At 37.4% G+C, this 23590-nt stretch overlaps 1 protein-coding gene across 6 annotated transcripts; it reads right to left on the bottom strand.

Moving 5' to 3' along the window:
• Positions 1 to 2022: 2022 nt before the first annotated feature.
• tty (tweety) lies at positions 2023 to 22612 on the bottom strand. 6 transcript variants are annotated; one of them, XM_065357623.1, is made up of 11 exons: positions 22131 to 22611; positions 15277 to 15571; positions 14071 to 14231; positions 13836 to 13947; positions 12093 to 12331; positions 11648 to 11743; positions 11321 to 11393; positions 9463 to 9818; positions 9006 to 9107; positions 7577 to 7669; positions 2023 to 5679 (listed from the first exon to the last, which is right to left on the bottom strand). In XM_065357623.1, the coding sequence occupies exons 2-11, from the start codon at positions 15412 to 15414 to the stop codon at positions 5370 to 5372; spliced, it is 1680 nt and encodes a 559-aa protein (XP_065213695.1). In that variant the 5' UTR covers positions 15415 to 15571; positions 22131 to 22611; the 3' UTR covers positions 2023 to 5369. The 6 variants fall into 6 exon arrangements, with proteins under 6 accessions (XP_065213695.1, XP_065213704.1, XP_065213711.1 ...); XM_065357632.1 differs by lacking the exon at positions 22131 to 22611 and adding an exon at positions 20045 to 20833; XM_065357647.1 differs by having other exon boundaries at positions 5540 to 5679; positions 7470 to 7669; positions 22131 to 22612.
• Between the last annotated feature and the right edge of the window lie 978 nt (positions 22613 to 23590).

Raw genomic sequence — 23590 nt, 5'->3', positions numbered from 1 at the left:
TTTGGTTCCACCAAAAAGTTCAAAGATTCCTAAATAATGAAGTTTTTTACCGAAAAAGTTGAACTTTCAGGTAGAAAAAAGCTCGGTTGCTTAAAATAAATGAGATTGACGTGATCAGCGATGCTGAATTAGTAATAATCGACTATTCGTACACCCTAATTGACGTTCATTTGGCCAAAAGCTCAATTTTGAAAAAACAGAAATTTTTAAATTTTCACCATTTTCGAGTACCTATATTTGATGCAAAATGAGGCCAATTTCATTAGGAGAATATAGAGTATTAGGAGGTTCGATACTCCTAATACTTGAACTTTTGAATCGATTTTGCGAGCTTTAGAGAGCTTTTTAAGCAGTACGAACTGGACGAATAGGGGGGTTTTTGGGTACGGCGAATTCGTTTCTGACGTTGGTACTGCAAAAAAGCTCAAAGTTCCCTCCAAAATGACGATTTCTCTCATTAAAGTTGATCTTTCAGTTATATGAAAGCTTGATCGACTAAAATAAAGGAGCTTGACGTGATCAGCGATGCCGAATTAGTGATAATCGACTATTCGTACACTTCAATTGATGTTCATTTGGCCAAAAAGCTCAATTTTGAAAAAACAGAAAATTTGCAATTTTGACCATTTTCGAATGTAAAAGATGCAAAATTAGACCAATTTCATTAGGAGAATATGGAGTATTAGGAGGTTCGATACTCCTAATACTTGAACTTTTGAATCGATTTTGCGAGCTTTAGAGAGCTTTTTAGGCTGTACGAACAGGACGAGTAGGGGGGTTTTTGGGTACGGCGAATCCGTTTCTGGTGTTGGTTTTTGCAAAAAGCTCAAAGTTTTCTCTCAGATGAAGCTTTTTTCATAAAAGTTGAGCTTTCAGGTGGAAAAAAGCTCGATCGACTAAAACTAACGAGCTTGACGTGATCAGCGATGCCGAATTAGTGATAATCGACTATTCGTACTCTTCAATTGATGTTCATTTGGCCAAAAAGCTCAATTTTGAGAAAACAGAAAATTTGCAATTTTGACCATTTTCGAATGTAAAAGATGCAAAATGAGACCAATTTCATTAGGAGAATATGGAGTATTAGGAGGTTCGATACTCCTAATACTTGAACTTTTGAATCGATTTTGCGAGCTTTAGAGAGCTTTTTAGGCTGTACGAACAGGACGAATAGGTGGGTTTTTGGGTACGGCGAATTCGTTTCTGGTGTTGGTTTTTGAAAAAAGCTCAAAGTTTTCTCCCAAATGAAGCTTTTTTTCATTAAAGTTGAGCTTTCAGTTATATGGAAGCTTGATCGACTAAAATAAAGGAGCTTGACGTGATCAGCGATGCTGAATTAGTGATAATTGACCATTCCTACACACTAATTAACTTTCATTTGGCCAAAAAGCTCAATTTAGAAAAAGCACCATTTTTCAAATTTTGATCATTTTCGAGAATAAAAGATGCTAAATCAGACCAATTTCATTAGGAGAATATAGAGTATTCAGAGGTTCTATACTCCTAATACTTCAACTTTTGAATTAATTTTTCAAGCTTTAGAGAGCTTTTTAGGCTGTACGAAGTGTACGAATAGGGGGTTTTGGGTACGGCGAATTCGTTTCTGGTGTTGGTTCTGCCAAAAAGCTCCAAGTTCCTTCTGAAACGAGGCTTTTTTTCAAAAAAGTTGAACTTTCAGGTGGAAAAAAGCACTATAGCTCAAAATAAACGAGATTGACAAATGAAACTAACGATTATTCGGAGTAGCAAAAGAACAGGGCTTATGCATGCAGACGTCACAAAATTTTTTTTTAAAAATTAAGGTAAATTCAAACCATCTCGTAAGAAATTTGTTTGTTTTTTTAAAATATGTTTTTCGTTTTCGATACATACATACATAATGCTATTTTTCGATCGAATAAGTAGAAAAAAGTCATCAGTACGGATTGATTACACATGAAAATATTATTATCTTTCAATTACCTATCTGTCATAAGGGGGGAACCCACAGGCCAAAGATAGGTTGTAGGTATGAAAACAAGCTTTTATAAAAAGTAATTTATTCAAAAATTCAATCAAATAAAATAGTGTAACAAACTGAAAAATTAATAAATTTGGCGAATACTACACAATGTAGGCCTATGCACAAGGTAAAACAAGTACAATGAGATGGTAAGTAGTACCAAGATACTTTAAACAGTTAAAACACATATTTTACATGAGCGAACTACCATATTGCGCATATTAGATGCCACTTCCACTAACCGAGTAAAGATAAACTGTACCTAGCTACGTACAAAAGTAACATTCATTCCATATATAGCGCCTGCTGATAAATTTAGCTATTCGTTGTACATTTGGACTATTCTTTTACGAGTAGTGTTGTTTTGTATCAATGTTGTAAATAAAATGGCTTGGTATGACAGGTAGGAAAGGACACAGTACACACAGCTTGCACCAATGCACCCAGAAAATGCAAAGTAAATGAGTTAGGATTTACAGGGCACACATACATAGGTACCTACCTTACGTAGGCACTTGACTTATCAGTACCTAAACGAAGCGAGATTGAACAAAAATAAAAAACTGTAGGTACTTAAATTTGTAATACATTATTATTTTGAAATCGCTCAAAATTTAAACGAAGGTACACAAAAAAGAATAATATTGATGAAAGTAAAAAAGTAAACAAATGAAAAATGTAAACATACAATAAATAGATAAATAAAAAAAAATTTAAAAAAACTACTAACGCGAAATCTACGAAGTTATAAAAAAAAATATTATAAGTATAATATTATTTAAATATTTCTACATGATTTGATCGTAAAAAAAAAAGGAATGCATTATTTCTAAGAAAAAATAAAAAATGAAAAAAATCGACATTTTCTCACTCGAGTGAGATATTATGCACTAACATACGCTTAAAAGTAGCGAAAATCAGTCAACAGAGATCATGTACTTAACGGGGAATTTTTCTAGTTGAAATAATTTTCACAGGGGTTCAACATCGGAGGAAAGAAAAATATGAGTACAATAACGTATCGTGTCCTCTGAAAAAGCATATTATCATATGAGCAATTTTTACTTTTTAGAAGAAAGATACTCGTTCATCGGAAGCTTGAAGCGCGTATACTGCGGCGTATACTGCGGCGTACGCAGACGCAGACGCACTACGCGCAAAATATGTATAATGATAAAAAATATGCCACATGGGTATCTCTAGGACTATGTACACAATTCACAAATTCGTGTAACGCATGCACGATTATTCACAACTTACTTACGAGGAACTAATTTTATTACAACGATAAGGGGGCGGGGTGGGGGGGGGGAGAATGAAGGAGGTATTGGGATAAGGGAAAGACATGCCTCTGCCACCTTCTAATGAAAAATGGCCAATTCTCACTATACATACCCAATATACGTATATACCATTACCATACAAGTATATAGGTACTCAAAGACAGCGGACTAATCAGCCACTACAGGTAAGTATAGTCTTACGGTACACGCAACGCACGACATAAAATGGTCCATAATTTACCCGATTCATTTCTTAATTATTTGATAGCATTATTGAAAACAATAGTTTCGACTAGAAAATCATATTATGCAGTTTTTTTTTTCTTTCAAAACGGAATAGACGAGCGTAGATGCTCGGCTATCCGAATGGGCAGTGTGTTCGTAAACATCGAGCACTCCTGAGGCGAATTTTATATGAAAATATCAGTTGGCTACGATGAATCGCACATATCATCGTCAACCTACAGTATACCTATTTGCAATAAAAAATTCCGTTTCGAGGTGCTCGATATTTCGAAGCACGCTGAACACATACGAGTACTTAACCTGCCTACACACGAAGTAGGGAGTTGATTTGATTATTCATCATCTTATACGATATGCAATTATGCACCTTACATACAGTCAATGTGTTTTCGTGCATACGACCATACGTAATAGGTAGGTACGTACGCAGAACACAATCGGACAATACATTCTAACGGGTATGCATAATACAGGGTAAGGGTGAAGGTAATATTAACATTATAATTACTAGGTAGGCGATGAAAATGAAAAACACGATAAAGCTTAAAAATTAATTTGAGCGCGATTCGTTTCGAATAACGAACTTTTCCTATTTGTACGAACGAAATAAAAATCGAAAAATAGACAGTAGACACCTAATTGAACGGGGTAAGACCACGAACCTCTAAAAACCTATAAGTACTCGCCGACGCCACGCCAACTCATGCACGCACGCAATACACCCGAGTATTGCAAAAACGTACGATTCACACGGTACACGGTACACTGTACACTGTACAGTGTACACACCTCGAGCGAATTACGATCAAGATGAAAATCGCGTACAATCGCGAAATGAAACGTGGCCCGTGAATGAAGTTTACCCGCGGTATTCATTTCAAACGATATGCGAAGCAGATTAAAAGGAATTGAAGGTGGAGTAACCGGAAGCATACAGAAAGGAAATCAGCGATACAGTTTTACGCTGTAATTCACTATTCACTATAGCTTCGTTTGTCGACGTCGAATCAGATTAACTAGGGAAAAAAACGTCTCCCTACATCCAATGACGGACAACGAATTTTTTCTCAGAATAACGATACTTCTACGACTTCTACGAGAGAATAAAAAAAACGAAACCGTCCATTTCCAAAACGACAAACTGAGCAATGTTTTCCTCCTAACGTACCGAATTTTAAACTGAACGAAGATCGTGTAGGAGAAGCGGAGAAGTGCGAGGTAAAAAAAAACAGAAAAAGAAAAAAGACAAAAACGTAAAATGCGATGAAACAAGATCGCCGCGAAGTAAAATAACCCTCGAGTATTTCGTTCGAAGATTTTTTTTCTCACAAAAACAAGCACCGGATAAGAACGGACGTAACGCGATAAATTTGATGAGTGCAGATTGGTCCGACACCTGCGATAAAATAATAAAATACACTACCGCCCGAATAATAATCTGGTAACGTAACTTGCAATTACTCGACTGTGACTAGATAAATGATAAAACTACCCGGTAAAACAAAATATTCATAGGTAGGTAGAGAGGCACCTGTACCTATAGCTAAAAAAAAACTAGTATAACATAACATATCATAGGTAGGTAGTGAGTATGCGGTAGGTAATCGAATTCGAAATACATATCATTCGATTATTTTTCCCGAAGGACGTCGAAAACAATAAATTAACGCGACGCGACGGCTCGCGGCTAGTCGCGAAAAATCGTAGCAAATAAACGAAATGAAGAAGGGGCCAAGGGGAAAATAAATACGTGTTTATCCATCTTATAACTCGGTAATCTGATAACCGACGGTCGTTGAAAAGGTAGAAAACGTTGTCAAGGTGGCAGAGGCTTGATCTCAGTAGAAGTCGTTCGATTCCAAAGTTTTGCATTTCTTACTCAGCGTCGAGTACTGTCCGGGGCCGTCTCCTCGTTGCAGTTGTTGTTTCTTATTATGACTATGGCCCAAGGTGTGCGACGCGGTATCGAAACTCACCATATGTCTACCTTGTCTAGCCGGATGATCTAGCGTTCGAAATTTTCGATTCAGAGTCGCGTACTGGCCAGAGTCGCTACCGAGCCGCTGATGACTGATGGTGCCGATTGGATGTATACCGGCTGGACGTAACGTTCCCGTACCTCCTGCTCCGTTAACATTGACATCGCGTCTGTAAATTTAATATGATAATTAAATTCACTTCTTTGTATTTCGTTTCAAAAACAGCTAGAATTAGAAAAAAGATTCAGAGAGAGAGAGAAAGAGAGAAAAGAGAAAAAAAGACATACAGAGACAGAATTAAAAAACGAACGAACCAACGAACGAGCGAACAATCAAATCAATCAAACAAACAAAAAAACAGTTCGAGCATACGAATTTCCAATTTTTTTGCTTATTTAAAAGTAGTTATTTTCACGCAATGTTGGAAGGATAATTATTATTTATTCCGTCTGAATTTGAACGCACCAATTTTGAACCCGAAGCAAAACTTTATTTTCAAGAAAAAAAAAAAAAAAAAATCAAGAGGACGCGAGAACTAAAAAGAATATGACAATGGAACCGAAAAATGAATTTATACATCGGGCTATCATAAAATATTCCAACGGCATCGCATTGAAGACAAAAAAAGACTATGTAGTTCTCGATAATATCAATATTTTCTGCGAGATTAGTTTGACCGAGAGAAATTTTTGAAAGACACGATGCCGTAAATGGAAAATTTACCTTATTGAACAAACTAAAAGCGAATTCGTGATTAAAACTAGCTCAACGGCGGATAACAATATCATGCTGTAAGTACGATAGTAATCAAAATTTACTTTCAACATTCAACAGCACTTTGCAACAATTGATACGATATCTAGAAAAATGAAGGCTACAATATTTGCATGCTCGTATAAATAAAACAAAAAATCATTCGTAATTCGCATGCCAATCAGAGGCGTGCCGAACCGCGGAGGAAGCGGGGGGTAACATTGGGAAGGTAGAAAAATCAGAGAATTGCCAAAAACCAAGGGTTTTTACTTTATGAATTACAAATTTTTAAAAATATTATAATTTCTCGAAAACTACATATTGTCAACATTCCCAAATGTTGAAGCTTTGAAAATCAACTTTTTGCGTCCGTTATTTTACTTTTCGAATTATCAATTTTTTCACAGCTTTCGCTCGAGCAGATTTGAATTTGCGCAATTTTTAAAAAAAAATTCAAGAACTTAATAAACTTGAGAAATTCAAGAAACATAACCAAATCGATATCTACAAGGTTGGCATCGTTGCAAAAAAGTGCAAAATAACGAAAAAAACTGCTAAATTTCATTCAAAAATGCCAAAAAGCGCAAAATTTTGCGGTTAAAACTACTTATATATTAAAAATGGTGTTTTTATACATCGCCAATTGTGAATTTTCTGAAGCTTTCGCCCACCCGGAAATTTTCTTTTTTTTTTTTGAATTTAATTTTCAACTGTCAAAAGGCTAATAAAAAACACACGAAAAATAATACGAAAAAATTGCTGATTTTTGATTTTAGTAGGTACCAAGTACCAACCTAGCAATAGAACAATTCTTCTTTTGTCAAGTATAAAAGCATCATTTTGGAACGTTGAATAATTATTCAACATTTTTTTTTCAACTCGCCCTTCCAAAATTTGATCGAACCACATGCGGTTAATTATCATGGAAAATACTGGAGTGGGTGGAGGTGTCCGGGATAAAAAGTTGAGAAAATTCCAGTCGTTCCCCCGCTTTCCAATGACACATTACTCCGTCACACCTCTGATGCTAGTAAACATCAACAACATGTAAAAAAAAAACAAAAAAACAAACAAAACATAAAATTCAACGACTACCTACATACAATACAAAAACAAATAAAAATAAAAGGAAGAACAAAGAGAAAGAAAGAGAGAAAGAACGAAAGCGCGAGATAGTTACGTAAAAAAAAAATTATAAGTACAAACGCAAAACAAAGATGGAAAAATACGGTTATAAAACTGAAAATCATGCGAAATGCACGTGCACATGAGCAGTGAATGTTGTAGCGTTAAGATGGGGATAGTTGTACGACCCTTGGTTTCGAAGTGTTCTAGCTGCGATCGCTTGAGAGGCTGCGCTCGGAGGTAAAAACGGATCTTGTTCGTCTACTCGTGCATAATCTTGCCTGTAAATAACGTCATTTTAAAACTAGCCGTAAATTTTTCGCAGATACGAGTAGGTACTTGAACAAAAGTGTACTAAGAGGTAACATAGGTAGGTAGGTACCTATAGAGGATTGTACTGGCAAATTTTTCCGCTAGAAAAAAATATTGCTATCGAGAGAACTCGATAATTTTGGGCACCCTGTACAGTGTGGTTTATGAAATTATTTAACTGCCCGATACGAACACAGATAGAAAGGTTACATAGATCTTACAAACATTTAGCGAAGCGTACTTTGTGATACTTCATCGTCTTTGAGAACATGTGGCGAAAATGTGGCTAGGCAATTTACACGTAAAGACATTTTTTCATTTTAAAATTATTTTTTTTTGAATTATTTCAACTTCGAAACATTTTTCCAAGCAGTGGCCATTTAAACGGGAATGAACAAACAGAAATGAAATCAAAACAAAACAAACATTATGGTAAATGGCAATATGCTCGAAGTAACAATATAATTAGTAAGTAACCAACTTTGTCAATAGATGCGTACGTGAGTACATTGCGTACTTCTACACCTCTACTTGTTTCTAATTTGCCAACGTTAAGTGAGAAAAAATCAAAGTCTATTACGTTTGACGCGCAAACAAAAAATCAAACTCCAAAAAGCCGATCTACTTAAGCAACACATCGTCAGAGACGATGTTCATCACACTTGTACAACACCTACTAACATTGCACTGCACTGCACTGTACTGTACTGTACTGCACAACATTACGAGTAACAATAATGTATTATAATTAGGAAGTACCCAATATAATCTATTTTACATACGAGTATGTATAAGTAGTGAGTTGAAGAATCGAACAGGCGCATAAGAATGGAGTGGGTATAGACTCGAATGATTTTTTCGTTTGGAATGAAAATCAATTAATTAACAACGGCTGATTGGTTGATTTTAATTTCGGATCATTTCAGGTGGAAATTATTCTACAGCGTGACACGTAGGATTTCTCGAATAAGTCCTCAAATCACAATGATCACTGATCAATGATGATCCATAACACATTTTAGTACTTCAAACGGATTAGCGCCATATACGTTGTGAAAATCATTTCAAAACTCGGAACCAATTTTCTATTGAGAAAGCACGCGGGCGTGCAATATCGGAGAAAGTTCACTAAATTTTCATAATACATAATAGGTACCACAAAAACATGGTGTGAAGGAAAAATTCAAGAGACGAAAATTTCAGAAGCTATAAGAATCCTCGTGCGAGTGCCACTCTACCTACGAAGACTCGCAAATTTACGTAAATATGTATTTAATTGCACGATCGTTACCGTCGTACGCTTACTTTTTGCGAATGTAAATCCAAGTATGCGAATCGAGCCACACTAAAATCGTAAAGAAGAATCCAGAAACTAGACTAGCTAACAGCATCAACATTAATCCGAACCTGCGAAACATAATAAAACACATTTTCAAGACAAAAGTAACTAACCAAGATGAATTTAATCCTAATCAACACGAATTATATTGCGGTTCTCATTGTACGAATAGAGCCCAAATTTTATCCCCCCAATCAGATCACTTGACCTCCTGAAATTTTGATAAGAGTATTATTTATTCGTGATTTAATTTTCGAGCATTCTCAGAACGTCAAAGAAACACGAACATTTTTCATACCCCCCCCCCCTCACCTCGTCACCCACCAAAGTCAGACCTACCGCAATATCCATCCCTTCTAACAAAAAAAATTGCAAACAACTACAAGACTCGGCAATAAATGAAGGGTATATAGTTTTACTTACAAACCATCGTGGCACAATGAACGTAAAATTTCGATGTATTTCGAGTGGAAAAATTTACATTCTAATTCGGTGGCTAGAGTAGATATCATGCCCGATGTACCGTACACTTCTTTGGTCAGCATCTCCAAATGAGGATGAACTTTGTGCGCGAATAGATTTTTGGATACTTGAGAAATAGTTATCAATTGTTTTTGCATTTCGTCGATCGCGTCGGTGCCTCGTTTGATCGACAGCGTGAATGGATTAGTTAGAGAGTTCTCGCACGAAATGTAGTAGACTAAAATATCCGTTTGCAGCGTCGGAGGTGCTTTATGTTCGACAAATAAATCCGGATTCACGCAAAAATCGCCAGCCGCCTAGAAATAAAACGACAGATACACGTTTGTATTAGTAAAATACGAATGCTTCGGGTTTAAAGTACCTATCTAGTACATATCTAATGAAAATAAACTTTCAGCATCGGCAACAGGCAAAGATAATGCAACAACGCCGACAGTGAGAATGAGGAAATCGCCGGCTATAAATCTCGATGATTCGAACATAGGTAACTACATTTTTTATCAACTTTTTTTTTTAGGTCTATGCGCAGTTTTTACTCGTCTGTTTTTTATTTTTTTTAAATATTCTTCAGCCAAAAATCGATGTTTTCTATCTCGAGAGTCAATTTCTCTGGCTGAGAAGGTAATTGAAAATATTCCATCGTAGTTTTTGTCGAAATTCGTTAGCTTATTGTTATTTTTTTCTGAAAAATTGTTGAAATTTTTAATCGACATTTCAACCTGAAATTTCACACAAAATTTGAAAATAATTTGTACGTGTTCTCAGAACCAATAAAGGCGCCTTCGAGCCTTAATTCGAATAAAATTTATCTAGGCACCGAGAGCGTATTTTAAATTTTTTTGCAATTTTAACGAATGCGGCACGACGACAACGGAAACGACAGAACTACATGGTTAAACAAACACTTAGTGTAGAACGGAAATGAACGCCGTCGTTTATAATAATTATTATCTAATGAACTAAAATTTATAATCGCGACGCGATAGTGAATTTCCGTGCCGTTGCTATGAAATTAAAATACGTTCACTAATTATCATCCGATGCGCAGAACCTCTTTAGCAACGACGACAATTAAAAAATGAAAAATGCTCGTGTCGGTCAATCAAATCACCTGACCAAGAAAATTCCATTTTTAAAACTAAAATTTTGTCTGCAAATGTGTAAATATGTCCCTATTTCAAAAAATCGAAAAAAAATTCATAAGTTTTTGGCAATTTTTTTAAAATTTTATATTATTTTGACACGATAAATGCGAAATATTTGCCGAGAAATATTTTTAAAACATCAATTTTATCCAAAAATGAGCGATTTGCAAATTTTTAATCGCTCAGTAGATAGATCGACGCAGAATCGTGCACAATTTCATTTGAGACAGACCATGTTTCTCAAACAGGTGATGACACCGACAGTATCTGATACAACCATTCACTCGATGTGGTGACCAGCTCATTATTTAAAATTCCAAATTTACAAAATGTCGAGTAAGCTACCTACACACGTTATATACAAGTATACAAAACCATATCATTTACATATAGCATGAGCTTGTAGAGTAACTAGACCATCTATGACCATCTTGGGAAAATTTTCAATACTTAGCAGTACATTTAACTAATACGAAAACAAGACAGATGGAAAATGACAATAAGAGCGTAATAATGTTTTTGTTTTTCGCTTTTCCAAAAACTCGCGAAATATGAAAGTGAAACTAGATAGGAGAACGGCCATCGATGGTACGAGCACCCTATGTATCGTGAAAGTGTATGTACGTATTTACGAGTATGTAATAAGTATTTACCACAGATATTGACAGATAAATGGACGCCAATAGCCACGAAATAATAACAGCGAACAAACCCACGACCGAAAACCTACACAGCAAACAACACATAGGTTTAGTGTACACACAAATGAGTAAAGTAAAGTAAAGTATAATAAAGTGAAAGAAAGTGAAAATATAAAAATAAAAAAATATCCAAATTACTACTCAGTTTCAACAGAGTCACGAAAATGAAGAAAGTACGAATGCCGAGTATTTACACGAGCATATAAATACGTTTATACGATTAGTAGGTAGAGGTTCCTACATCTAATCACTACTCGTGTATAATATATATGTACTCACATTATTAAAGCATATCGAGAATGTCTGGCGACTCCAAAAAGTAAAACGATGCAGAAAATTAACAGTAGACACAGCACTCCCATTGTTAACGGCCACCTGAAAACCGAAATCAAAATTTTTATTAACAAATCACGCACTCGTACAGACAGACATATTAGAAGCCTTAAGCCTTAAAAATGAGTAACACCTCTCGAATCCCACCAATAACCAATACAGTACAGGAAACATTCACGGCCCATCAACACCAACAGCGATCGAGCGGATCTTTAGCTCATCGCGAAAAAGCACATCCTTACACCTCAGAATCGAATTTCGAGATGTCGACTGAGGTTGATTTTGCAATTTTTTGCGACATGAGTCTACAAATTGCAACCTCGTTCACATACGTCGAGTATGTAAACGGTAAAAGCATGGCTGAGAAACAAAACAACAGACAACAACTCACCTAATAGTTTCGGCCAAATGTACTAAATTTATAGTATGCTGCAAGCTGACGTATTGCAAAGCGCGACTAATATCGCGCAAATTTTTCAGCGATTCGTCCTTTTTAGCGGAAAAGTGACGAAGAGCGGTGAATAATTCGCTGAGTGCGGTTTGATTTTCAACTGGTTCGTCGAAAACGTCTCTAAGTTTACCCGAGCTTCTTTCAATGGTAATATTCAAAGCATCGTTGATCATTCTGGTCTGTAAAAGAAATACATAGGTACCTAATTATATCGTTTCGAATTATTTCACGCAACAACTCAATTGATAACGTCTCTCACTCGTGCATTACAGTAGACATCGCAAAGAAAAAGATGGATTTTGTCTCAAAAAAAGGAAACCTTCTCAATCTAGATCGAAAGAACATGTTCTGAAATTCCGGTAGCCAAAATTTATGAAAGTAAAGTTCATTTTTGGATTTTTGGTCAATTTTTTAAGATTTAAAAAATTCGAAAAAAAAAAGTTGTTTTCGGGACAATTTTTAAACTGTGTTAAGCAATGCAAATTTTTAGGCGAATAATTCCTTCAATTCAACTTCTACATGACATCCAACAACTACGGTATGGTACACCTAATAGTTTTGGCTCACTCTGAAGCCTCCAGCAATTTTCTGATTTTCTTCAGAAATTTTAAATCCCTATGGAGAGTCCAAAAATAGACTTTACAACGTGTAACTTTGGTCGGTGCTTATGGGGTACCTTCTTGCCAGTTCAAAACTGAATTTTCGACCAATTAGTACGTAAATTCGAGAAAAATTGAAAAGAAAAAAAAATCAAAAAAAGAACGATAATTTTTTTAATTTTCAAAAATTTCACCAAAAATCCAAAAATGAACTTCAACGGACGAAACTTTGGTTACGAGGAATGTAGGGCAGGCTCTTTCGATCTAGCTCGGATTCGTTCAAAAGGTTTCCTTTTTGTTCGGATCTGATGATAATTCACAATAGTGTAGGAGGTAAAATATGCAAATTATAATGTTCAACGTGAACAATGTGATCATCAATTCACATGTTGCTCAAATAAAGTACGTAGGTACGTAGATAATAAAATTAAGTCAAGACACTGCGTCAAGATAAACGATAAGCCGGACGACGTTTAATGAAAACGGATGTTATTCGCTAAATAGTAACTAAGTAAGTAGAAGTACACGTACTATGTTTCTAAATTGCTTTTTATACTGTACGTTCGTACATATCTCCCTGCACTAAGCCTATGTCCTATACTCTATTCTACTCGTATACACAAATATACTCGCGTTGTCGCGGCATTACCTAATTAGACAGTATTTCGCAAGAGTAAAGCACATTTAAAAGCACAAGGACCCAACACAGATCATTTCCGCTTCAAGTACGAGTACGAGTAATAGCGGATTTTTTTCATTTTTTACGCTATTAAATTGAACTTGACGAATAGATGAACGAATACTAACCCATTTTCAAAGTGTGGATGCATATCGACCTATAGCTACAAATCTACGAGTATTATTATCCTCCTTACACTACTTTGTGTTCATACAAATATAAAGAGACCGAGGTAAACCACAATCGGTTCGCCTAAAATTGCAATTTTTTCTCATTCGGAGTACTTGTTTGATAGAAACCTGCGGTTTGCCCTTCTAAACCTTCTCTACTAATAAATGTCCCAAAAAGCACAAAATGGATTTGCCGACAGCGAAATACTCGTAGTACATAGGTGTAGAAAGTTACCTGATTTTTAATGGTCATGATTTTATCGTCGATTGCTTGCGCAGAAACAACGAATCCTGACAAGCCGTTATGTAAATCATCATTTCCGTATAAACTGACACCGATCGCTCCGCTAAAAACGAGAAAATAAGCACAAATGTCAATAAGGTATCTGAATAATCGTAATCGCGATAGGTGTAAACTTGATACGCAAATCGAGTCACCAAGTAGGTATAGGTAAGGTACTCTGACTCACCAACACAACACAGCAAATATACCCAGAGTCCACTTTAAAACGATAATACTGTGCTTAGGCCGAGGCTTTCTGTCGCAACATCTCGTCATTAAATAAATCAACAGCAAGAATAAAGTTAATATGAGCCACGCTGCGGGAATTGAACCTAAAATGCCTAAAGACTGCAAAAATAAAACAAAACAAAACCAATTAGGTACATAAGAACGGATAATTCAACGATTCAATAACACATTGAAATTCGGCACATTCTAAATGTTGGACAGAATTCTATAGGATACAATATACAATATTATACATTTTCAGTGGTAAAATCAAGGACTGTAGAAGAATCCCATGTTCCTGCCTTTCTTCCTTTCACCCACGAGAAGCTACGAGTAAGTAAATGAAAATGCGTACCCTTCGTGCTATTCTTCCAGAACCGAATTTTGACTCGCAAAGAGCACAGCGAAAATTATACTTAAAAACAACCCATTTCAGCAAACCTTCTTCTTCTTCAAAACCATACCTAAATTTTCAGATACGCGAATGACATCCAAATATTTACTCTCAACACGGATATTCGAGTGCTTGTTAATCTCTAGGGCGTAGCGCGAATAGAATTTTGAAGGTGAAAAACTGCGATTAATGTTTCTATACGTAAGTAGTAGGTACCTATTCTCGAGGCAATGAAAACCAGATTTGCAATGTCGATGAATGATGAATCCTTCTTCAGGTCGAAAATGCCAAATGCCATCTTCTGTTTCCAGTGTGTTTTAGCAATTAGCAAGTCACATTACTCCGATCTTAATTCATCCAGCGATTATTTAGCTGAAATTTTCATTACTCGCTGTTCACACTTTTTTCTACGATTTTTGTTTCGATTTCAACAAATTAAAAAAAAAAAAACATCGGAGCAATGATCGAATTTTCGAGATGAAAAAAGGGGGTTTCTACTCGTACTTCTAAAATTTTGTTGTGCGCGATCACTGATGAGCTACTTTTGATGTTTTTTTCTTTATACGCACTTAGGTAGGGTATCTATTCAGACAGTTCTTCTTCCAATTCAATAAATAAGTCATTCAGAACATTCACTCGCCAAATACCTCGCACAGTCATCAGTCAAATAAATGAACTAATAGTAAGTATAAAAAATTATATATACATACTACATAGGTTTAGGTGTACACTGTACACTGCACAGACAACCTATAATGATAATGAACTAACCTCTAGGTAGAGCTCGCTTTCAGGAGCGAATGTGTTGTTGACCAAATGAAGACTGACATTAAGATGAGGAAACGAATGAAGAATATTAGCCAGATAGGACGGCCGGTAATGTGACGTATCCTGAATCATTCGAGCCATCGTCAATTAATCTGATCCAATAGGCGAAATTGCGACAGCGATAGCGATATTCGATTACTCGTACGAGTAGACTTCAATACGTGGTTTTGTCATCTTTGCTTGTCCGTTTGACTGCCGTTGCCCGCTGTTCGCGCCTCGTACGGCTTATTGCCGACAACTGTAACAAGTTAACATAACAAATCGCTATTAAACTATGACTGAAAAAACATTTCGAATGCCAATGTTAACAATGTAGCACAAAAAATGGGAAAACAAATAATTCTAAATTCTGAATGAAAATACGAGTAACAGATACGAGGGTAAATTCAGAAGTAGTAGGTTCCCAACCCGATTACTTTGGAACGAATGAAGATACAAAAAAAAAAAAAAAAAAACAGATTCGGATTCTACGAACATTTTACTACTTTTTTTACGTATCAACAACTTAATTTGATGCATTAGAAATTGAGGCTGGAGTACCTCAAGGCAGCAAAACTGGTCCGATATTATATGTAATTTACAACGGCCAATTTTCCTTGTGATCCAGATATCTTTAGGGCCACATTTTCCGATGACACAGCTCAGCTCGCAATACACAAAAATCATAAATCAGCAGTCAACAAACTACAGACACTGTCAATCAAAGTTGAAAAATGGGCAAAACGATGGAAGACTAAAATCAACGACAACAAATCAGCAATGGTTGCATTCTCAAATCGCAAATATGGGTATCAACCAATTATCTTCAATGGCAGGATCATCCAGCAGACAGATAAAGTCAAATACCTGGGTATGATCTTGGACTCAAAGCAGTCAAAGCTATGCTGGAGTAAGCATGTAAAAAAGAAAAGAAAGGAACTGGACCTACGCATTAGAGACATGTATTGGTTAATTGGAAGAAATTCTAAATTGAGCTTTGAAAACAAAAAGCTCATCTACTCATCAGTACTACGTCCAGTATGGACATATGGCGTGCAGCTCTAGGGATGCGCAAAAAAGTCTAACCAGGATATAATCCAGAGACTCCAAAATAAAGCTCTGCGCCTAATGGCGAACGCCCCATGGTACATTAGAAATAAAACATTGCACACAGATTGGAATTTACCATATGTGGATGAAGTTATCAGTCACGTGGCAAAAGCTCACATCCAGAGACTCCATCAGCATCCAAACGTTGAAGCCATCCAGCTCTTGCATACCACCACCATCACAAGACGGCTAAAGAGAGATAAACCCACCGACCTAGTCGCGTAATTAAAGATCATCATGAATGGAGTGAGATGTTGGTCAACCTCCCCTCCGTAACACCTGTATATGTAGTAGATAACTAGTATACGTAGATAAGTTAAGCAGTGAATGCCAGTAGGCAGTTCTGTATTCTTTATATTAAAATTTTAAAAAAAATTTCAACCTTTAAATCAACTTTGAAATTTCAACCTCGTTGAGCATTCCGTCCAGATTTTTCAATCAATCATGATTTTACACTTCATCGTCAGTTTTGATTGAAAGTTGTCAGGAATTTTGAGTCAAAATTGTGAAGGAGTCGAGAAATGGTACATACATTTTTTTGCCGCACACAAGAAACAAAAAGATCATCCGTGCAGTACAAACATCAATAATACCTATTCCTCTCAAGTCGTGAAATTTGAGAAAACACCGGAAAAAACACCTCATTTTTTCAATCTTTATAGCTCGAGAGGAATTTTGATGTTTGTACTGCACGGGTTAGCAATAATTTAGGCAAGAAAACAGAACTTTTTAAAGCAATTTTGCCAAGAAATAGGACTTTTGTTCGGGAATCTTGAATTTAAAAAGGCATCCGAGGCAAAAATCATTTCTTTTTGGACGCTCTGGCCACAAAACAGGACTTTCTTCACAATTTCAACAGAAAATTAGGACAGTATCAGGATAACGGGTTAGCAGGACACACGAGCAAAAAGTAGCACAAAAGTGAGGAAATCAGATCCGGTATTATCAATCAAGCCACGAAGTTTTTTACTATACGTAGACGTACCTACTAATGAAGTTAAACACACGTAGGCTGAGAGGAGGATATCTACGATTCAATTTATTAAGTTTCCCGTTTACTATTCTACGAGTAGTAACGAAAATGAGGAACACGGCTCTAAAAATAATAACACTCGAAAAATTGGTGGGAGAGTTGCTAAAATCAGTTCAACTCTACTCAACACCCTTAAACGCCATTTAAAGACACATTTTTTAAAGACTTCATGTTTTTTCACCATTTTTGAATACTGCGAGTACGAAATTTTTGTACCAACTTTATTGGAAATATGTTGTAGAATTGATGAAAATATACCAATTTGTGCGAATTCAACCTTTTAACTTTTAAGAAGAGAAATTGTATTTTCTACGTATAGTAATTTAGAATATTTAAAATCGAGAATACAAAAAAACGCCACCACAATTTTCTGATTTTTTATACGTTAATCACTCATCAGCATAGAAAGTTGTACTCGAGGTCACTTTTTCAGAATTTTTGAGCGTGAACGCCATGGAGAAACATTATTCTCAACTTTGGTGCTCAAAAAAGTGGCAACACTGATTTTTACCACATCTCCAAAAAACAAAAGCGCTCCATATAGACCCTCAAACTGGCAAGAGTAAAAGGCTCGGCGATTTGACAATAAGGAAGGACTCTCAGCCATCATAACGGAATTCTCTGATTTTGAAGAGAAAATTTCTAAATATCGCCGACATTTTCACGACTTTTTCGCAGATTTTTAGTTGATAGAAAATGGACACCCCGAAGTTCAGTACCATATTAAATAGTGGAACATTTTTTATATTTAGAATCCGACTAAATGAAGCAAATCAAACCCACGGTACGGTACGTGGCTAACAGGTAAAGTTTACTCGTATACTATATTAATTTATCAACTCGCATGCCATGAAAATCCAAAAAGAAAAGTCGACGTAAATTGTTTTTGATGTAAGTAGAGGTACCTACTACCCATATCCATTTTCCCATACCCAATACCTACAATACAACCCACTGTACTTATTGTATGGTAAGAAAAAGATATGTACAGTAGTATGTGGTCGAAATACATTATGTATTGAAAATAGCCGAGTTGACCTCGGTAAGACGAGCCACACGACTATTTGTTGGTTTGCCTTGCCACTTACTTGAGAACCTTTACCATGCTACCCCCTTCTGGTTTTTACCGAGGAAGACAAAACGATGTGCGGACAATGATTACCACGTGCGTTGAACATCTGCTTGCAGCCCTTAGCTCAAGACACGCGCGAAGATACGCGTACGAGTGCATTGGTGCAACGAGTATTACATATTTTTCGTTCGCACATCACACATACGATGCATATGGGATCGCATAGTAGGTAGAGGTACGCGATACGCGATACGCGATACGCATTCTTCTTTTTCATTCAGCTTCACAGTTCACAATAATAACCGTGAAGATGCAGACGGAAGTATTGTCGCATGAAGAAAAGACCATTGAAAATAAGATGAGGGGTTGAGCAAATGGCGAAGACGATTTCACGTTAAACAGTCACAATCTGAATACGTATAGTACCTATTCCTATACTACTATATAGGTACCTAGACCCAACCTAGCCTCCTAGCGAGTTTCAACTGAAAAACCGTGCATATGAAAATACCTACGTTCTTCACCTCTAGCTAGGTAGTAGCTAGCTACCTACTAATGCCAGCCTACGAGTATTTAACGCACGATACGAATTACGCATACTTCTCAGTGTTCATAATCACAATCACATGCACACATGAGTGAAATGTTAATTTAAAAATGCATTCGTCGAATAGAAGATACGAGTATTAGCCTGGTCGATAGGGGGAAAAAATATTCTAATGTAATTGCTAACGAAGGTTTTTGACAGAATATTGTAGAGAATACGAGTATGGTAAGCTTTTGAAAAGTTTAATTCACATTCAGGATGTAAAAAACTGCGTTCTCATAAGCTCGAACGAATCGTTATACTCGTATTAGAACATAAACGAACAGAGTTATACAGAACTAACGCTAGCTCAATCAATTGTTTCTTGAAATTTTGGACGAGGAAGGGGCGACAAAATGAAATGCGAACACCATTTCCTAATCCTAGTGAGATTTGAAATTTAATTTCGACGAATAACGCGTAAGTATAGATAAACGCACGTGAACGTGAACACCCGTCCGACTCAATATTTTTAGCTCCGAGATGCAAACTACACACACGAACCAGAGTAGCGATGCAAAAGTTCTGAGAAATTGGAAAAAGGTCGACGGCCTTGCGGCATACGAGTAGCGTCTTAGCGCCTACACTCATAACCTAAATTAGCTATAGCGAATCTTGTGAAAATGCACGTTGTCGTTATACTCGTACCTTACCTACTTACTACCTATTTACCGCTTGCGAGAAGCAGCAAAGCGAGAGCAATCCGCTCGTAAGCGTTAAATCGATAACGAGATGAAAGTTTTTCAAATTTCAAACTACATACACATGTCAGAGCATTAAGTGCCTATATCAAGCTTATAATAGTTCGCACCCAAGATACGAAAAGCAGCGGCAGCGGCGGCGGCGGTGGCAGCAGTGGCAGCGGATGACGGTCAAAACGACCTGTACAAAATGCGCATAGTTGTAATTATTAATTTACATGTACCAGTACCTAAATATTTCTTCGTAACTGCTGCACCCAGCGCACAGGCAGACATACGCGGTCGCACGAATGGCCATTACGAGCACGAGTACCTGGGCATATTATCGTTATACGTATCACTCGTATGCTAAAATTTCACACGCTTTTTCAACGTAACGCGACATCATTCACCAAGCACTTAGCACATTGCGACTCGTGACTTTTTTTTTCTTTTTGCAAAACCAACGAATCGATGAAAATTTGAAAGCAAAAAACCATAAGCACCGCTGCCGAATAATCAAAGCATGCACGAAACGTACAGTACAGTGGCGCAAAATGCGATTTTCATTTTTGTTTTTTGTTTTTCTCGAGTAGGTATAGGCTAGATAAAACAAGAAAGAGAGAGAGAGAGACAGAGAGAGAGTGAGGGAGAAAAAAAAGAGGAAAATTTGTGCGCGCGTGAGTGTATATGTGTATTTGTGTAACCGACGAAGAAGGAAAGCGCGGGCGAGAAAACAAAACCAAAAAAGAAAATGAGAAATTGCCAAGACCGAATGGTGTGCAAAGGGCGGTGTCGAGCCGGATATGAAAATGTTGGCCCAGCAACGCGTTCTGCGGCGGGCGAAGGCGAATCGAGTTGGAATTTTTCGGAATCGGAAATTTAACAAACGCAAAGGCAAATGGGCTAGTTGATGTTGGTAGCTGTTAGCTGACTCGACTCGACTCGACTCGGGTTGTCGGGCTACACCGGGGCGGGTAGTAGTGGGCGAAATGTGAAAGCAACTCGGCGCTGGGCGCTCGTACGTTACCACCATCGGCGAAGTACTGACGATAGTAACGCTAAAGCTAAAGCTAAAGCTGCCCTTACGTTACGGCGTTACGTATAGCCTATTCGTACTTTCAACTTTGGCATAGCTACTGCTGCTGTGCTCGCAGTCGGATTCGATATTACAGCCAACAGCCAACAGCGGCAGCGGCGAGCCTTTTACAATCGTAAAGGGATGATGCGATACCTTACGCATGCGTTCAACGTTCGCAGTCGCAGTCGCAGTCGCACTCGCAGCCACCGAAACTCGTAATAGCACCGAATTTACGAGTACGAGCACCTACCGAACTCGACTACTTATTTGGCCCCAAAATTTTCAATACTTAATACTTAATAAAAAAAAAAAAAATTATAAAACTGACCTCTCGCTTGAAAGAAAAAGTACATAAATAGGTACCTAAAACTACGAGGTGCACGCGAATAAAAACTTGACTAACACGATATCATCGAGATCTTCGACTTATTACCAACATGTTCGTGTACAAACTACAAAATCACACCCTGGAGACTTTCAGCTGCCGAACTCGGTGACAATACGACTGAAAACTTGAAAAGTGAATTCTTTTCTCGACTGACAACAGACATTTCTCACTTTATTGGTTGAAAGCAGTTAAAAAATTTTGGTGTTTCGTTTACTTCACATTATTTAGCAATTCTGCGACGAATATGACTAGATCATTATTCATTGAACTACCTAGTATGTACTCGTTGATGCGTTAGGTAATTTGTAAACCTTACGGACTCGAGTGCACAACCACAATATGTACTTCACCCTTCCTATGCAAAAATCTGTCTGCATTCTAAGTACCTACTTACTACTGTGCAAAATATGTATCAGAAGTATCGAAGACTATCATCTCTCGTCATTTCGTTCAACGAGTAAATCCAGTTAATAAGTCAAACGAGGGCTATACTCTCGATTATAGAAGAAAATACGCAGCGGGAAACATCTGTCAGTGAATAGACAATTCGCGGATTCGTCATTCACCCATAAAATTCGAGTAATGATAATTCTGAGCTAAATTCTGATACTTTCCACTCCGATAGGGCCAACTGCAATCGATCGCATAGCGTGTGCGTGTGTATATAAATATATTCGGATAACAATGTAAACAAATAAACACACCGACATGTCATTCTGTCTTCTTCCGTATCTCCTAAGATTCGGTCTCTCAGGGTGCTAATGCGATGCTGCGGAGCAGACAAGTCGAGAAACAAACGGCACATCGACCAGCCGAAGAAATGATTCTAATTATAAGTTATTTTACACGGAAATCGTGAAATACTTACCATTTATTCTACGAAAAGCGAAACTGTTTCGAAAAGTTTTGGCAACAGGCTTCTTCAAATGAAAGCATCGCAGAACTTTATCATTCTTCCATCATTTTTGACCGCCACACTTTACCATCGATGACGCATTCGTTAAATATTATTTCTTCCAGTCATCGGAAGTGCACGAATATAAATAAGGTACAAAATCGAAAGCGGAAATACAAGTAGGTAACACGACAAACGAAAAAACACTAAACAACACCCCGAAAAACTCGTCGAATCATTATTTTTGAAAAGTACGCAGCGTAAAATACATGCTATATTCTCACATGTGGGGAATGCGGAAGAATTTTGATAAATTTAGGATTACAATTTTCGAACGGATGTACGAAACTATGTACGAACAATAATTATTCACTTATTCAGTATGCATAACAACAAAACACAATCGTAAGTACAACAATTTTAGCCACAGAACGAACACCTACAGCTAAATAAAACACTACCTCCTCCCCCACCCAAACACTTTGATGAACGCCGAACGGGACACCCTAATAAATGAAGCGACCAGGTTTTATTTCAGTTTATAGCTCACGCTTTGTGTAACTCTAACATTTAACGTAACTACGTAACGTTATTGGTACTCATGTCATGTCATGTAGCAAAAGAAAATTCGTTCATTTTGCACAGGGATCGCGGAGGGGGGGGTCTAGTGCCTCCACCTCCAGCTCCGGCTCCCAAAATTTTTAAAAAAATACCTCCGGCACCGGCTCCAGCTCCGGAGATTTTTCATGAGTACCTCCACCTCCACCTCCGGCTCCACTTGAAAAATTGCAAGTACCTCTTGCTCCGGCTCCGGCTCCCGGAGCAAGGCCCAAAAAAGGGTACCCTCCGGGAGCTCCTTGCCCTCCAGCTCCGCCTCCGGAGGTCAAGGAGGGGGGGTTTTGAGCCTTCCCCTCCGGCTATTTGAAAAAAAATACCTCCGGCTCCAGCTCCGGCTCCGGTTTTTTTTTGTAAGTGCCTCCGCCTCCACCTCCGGCTCCAGTAAAAAATTTTAAGTACCTCTTGCTCCGGCTCCTGCTCCCGGAGCAAGGCAAAAAAAGGGTACCCTCCGGGGGCCTCCGGGCCTCCACCTCCGCTCCGCTCCGCGATCCCTGATTTTGCATTTTCATTCGATTCGTTTTTCGTTGCGTTTCACGTCTTTCAAAGTGATTCGTTCGGGTTCGATTCATATTCATTTTGATTTCGCTTGCAAGTTGCAACTTTGAACTTGCAACTTGCAAGACGGTTCGTATTCCCGTATTCGTATTCGCATTTCGCAAGTTCCTACTTGAATTTGAATTGTATCGGGAATCCGAATGTATTTAATGTATTGTTGACAAAATATGCACGCATAGGATTGTTCGAAATGTCCTAAAAAAACATGTAGGTGTAGGTACTCAACTTATTTCAAATTTGAGCCCTTCTACGCATTCGCG

This window comes from Planococcus citri, chromosome 1, assembly GCF_950023065.1.
Source record: "Planococcus citri chromosome 1, ihPlaCitr1.1, whole genome shotgun sequence".
In the NCBI taxonomy this organism is placed as follows: Eukaryota; Metazoa; Arthropoda; class Insecta; order Hemiptera; family Pseudococcidae; genus Planococcus; species Planococcus citri.
This window is presented reverse-complemented; position numbering and strand designations above follow the sequence as displayed.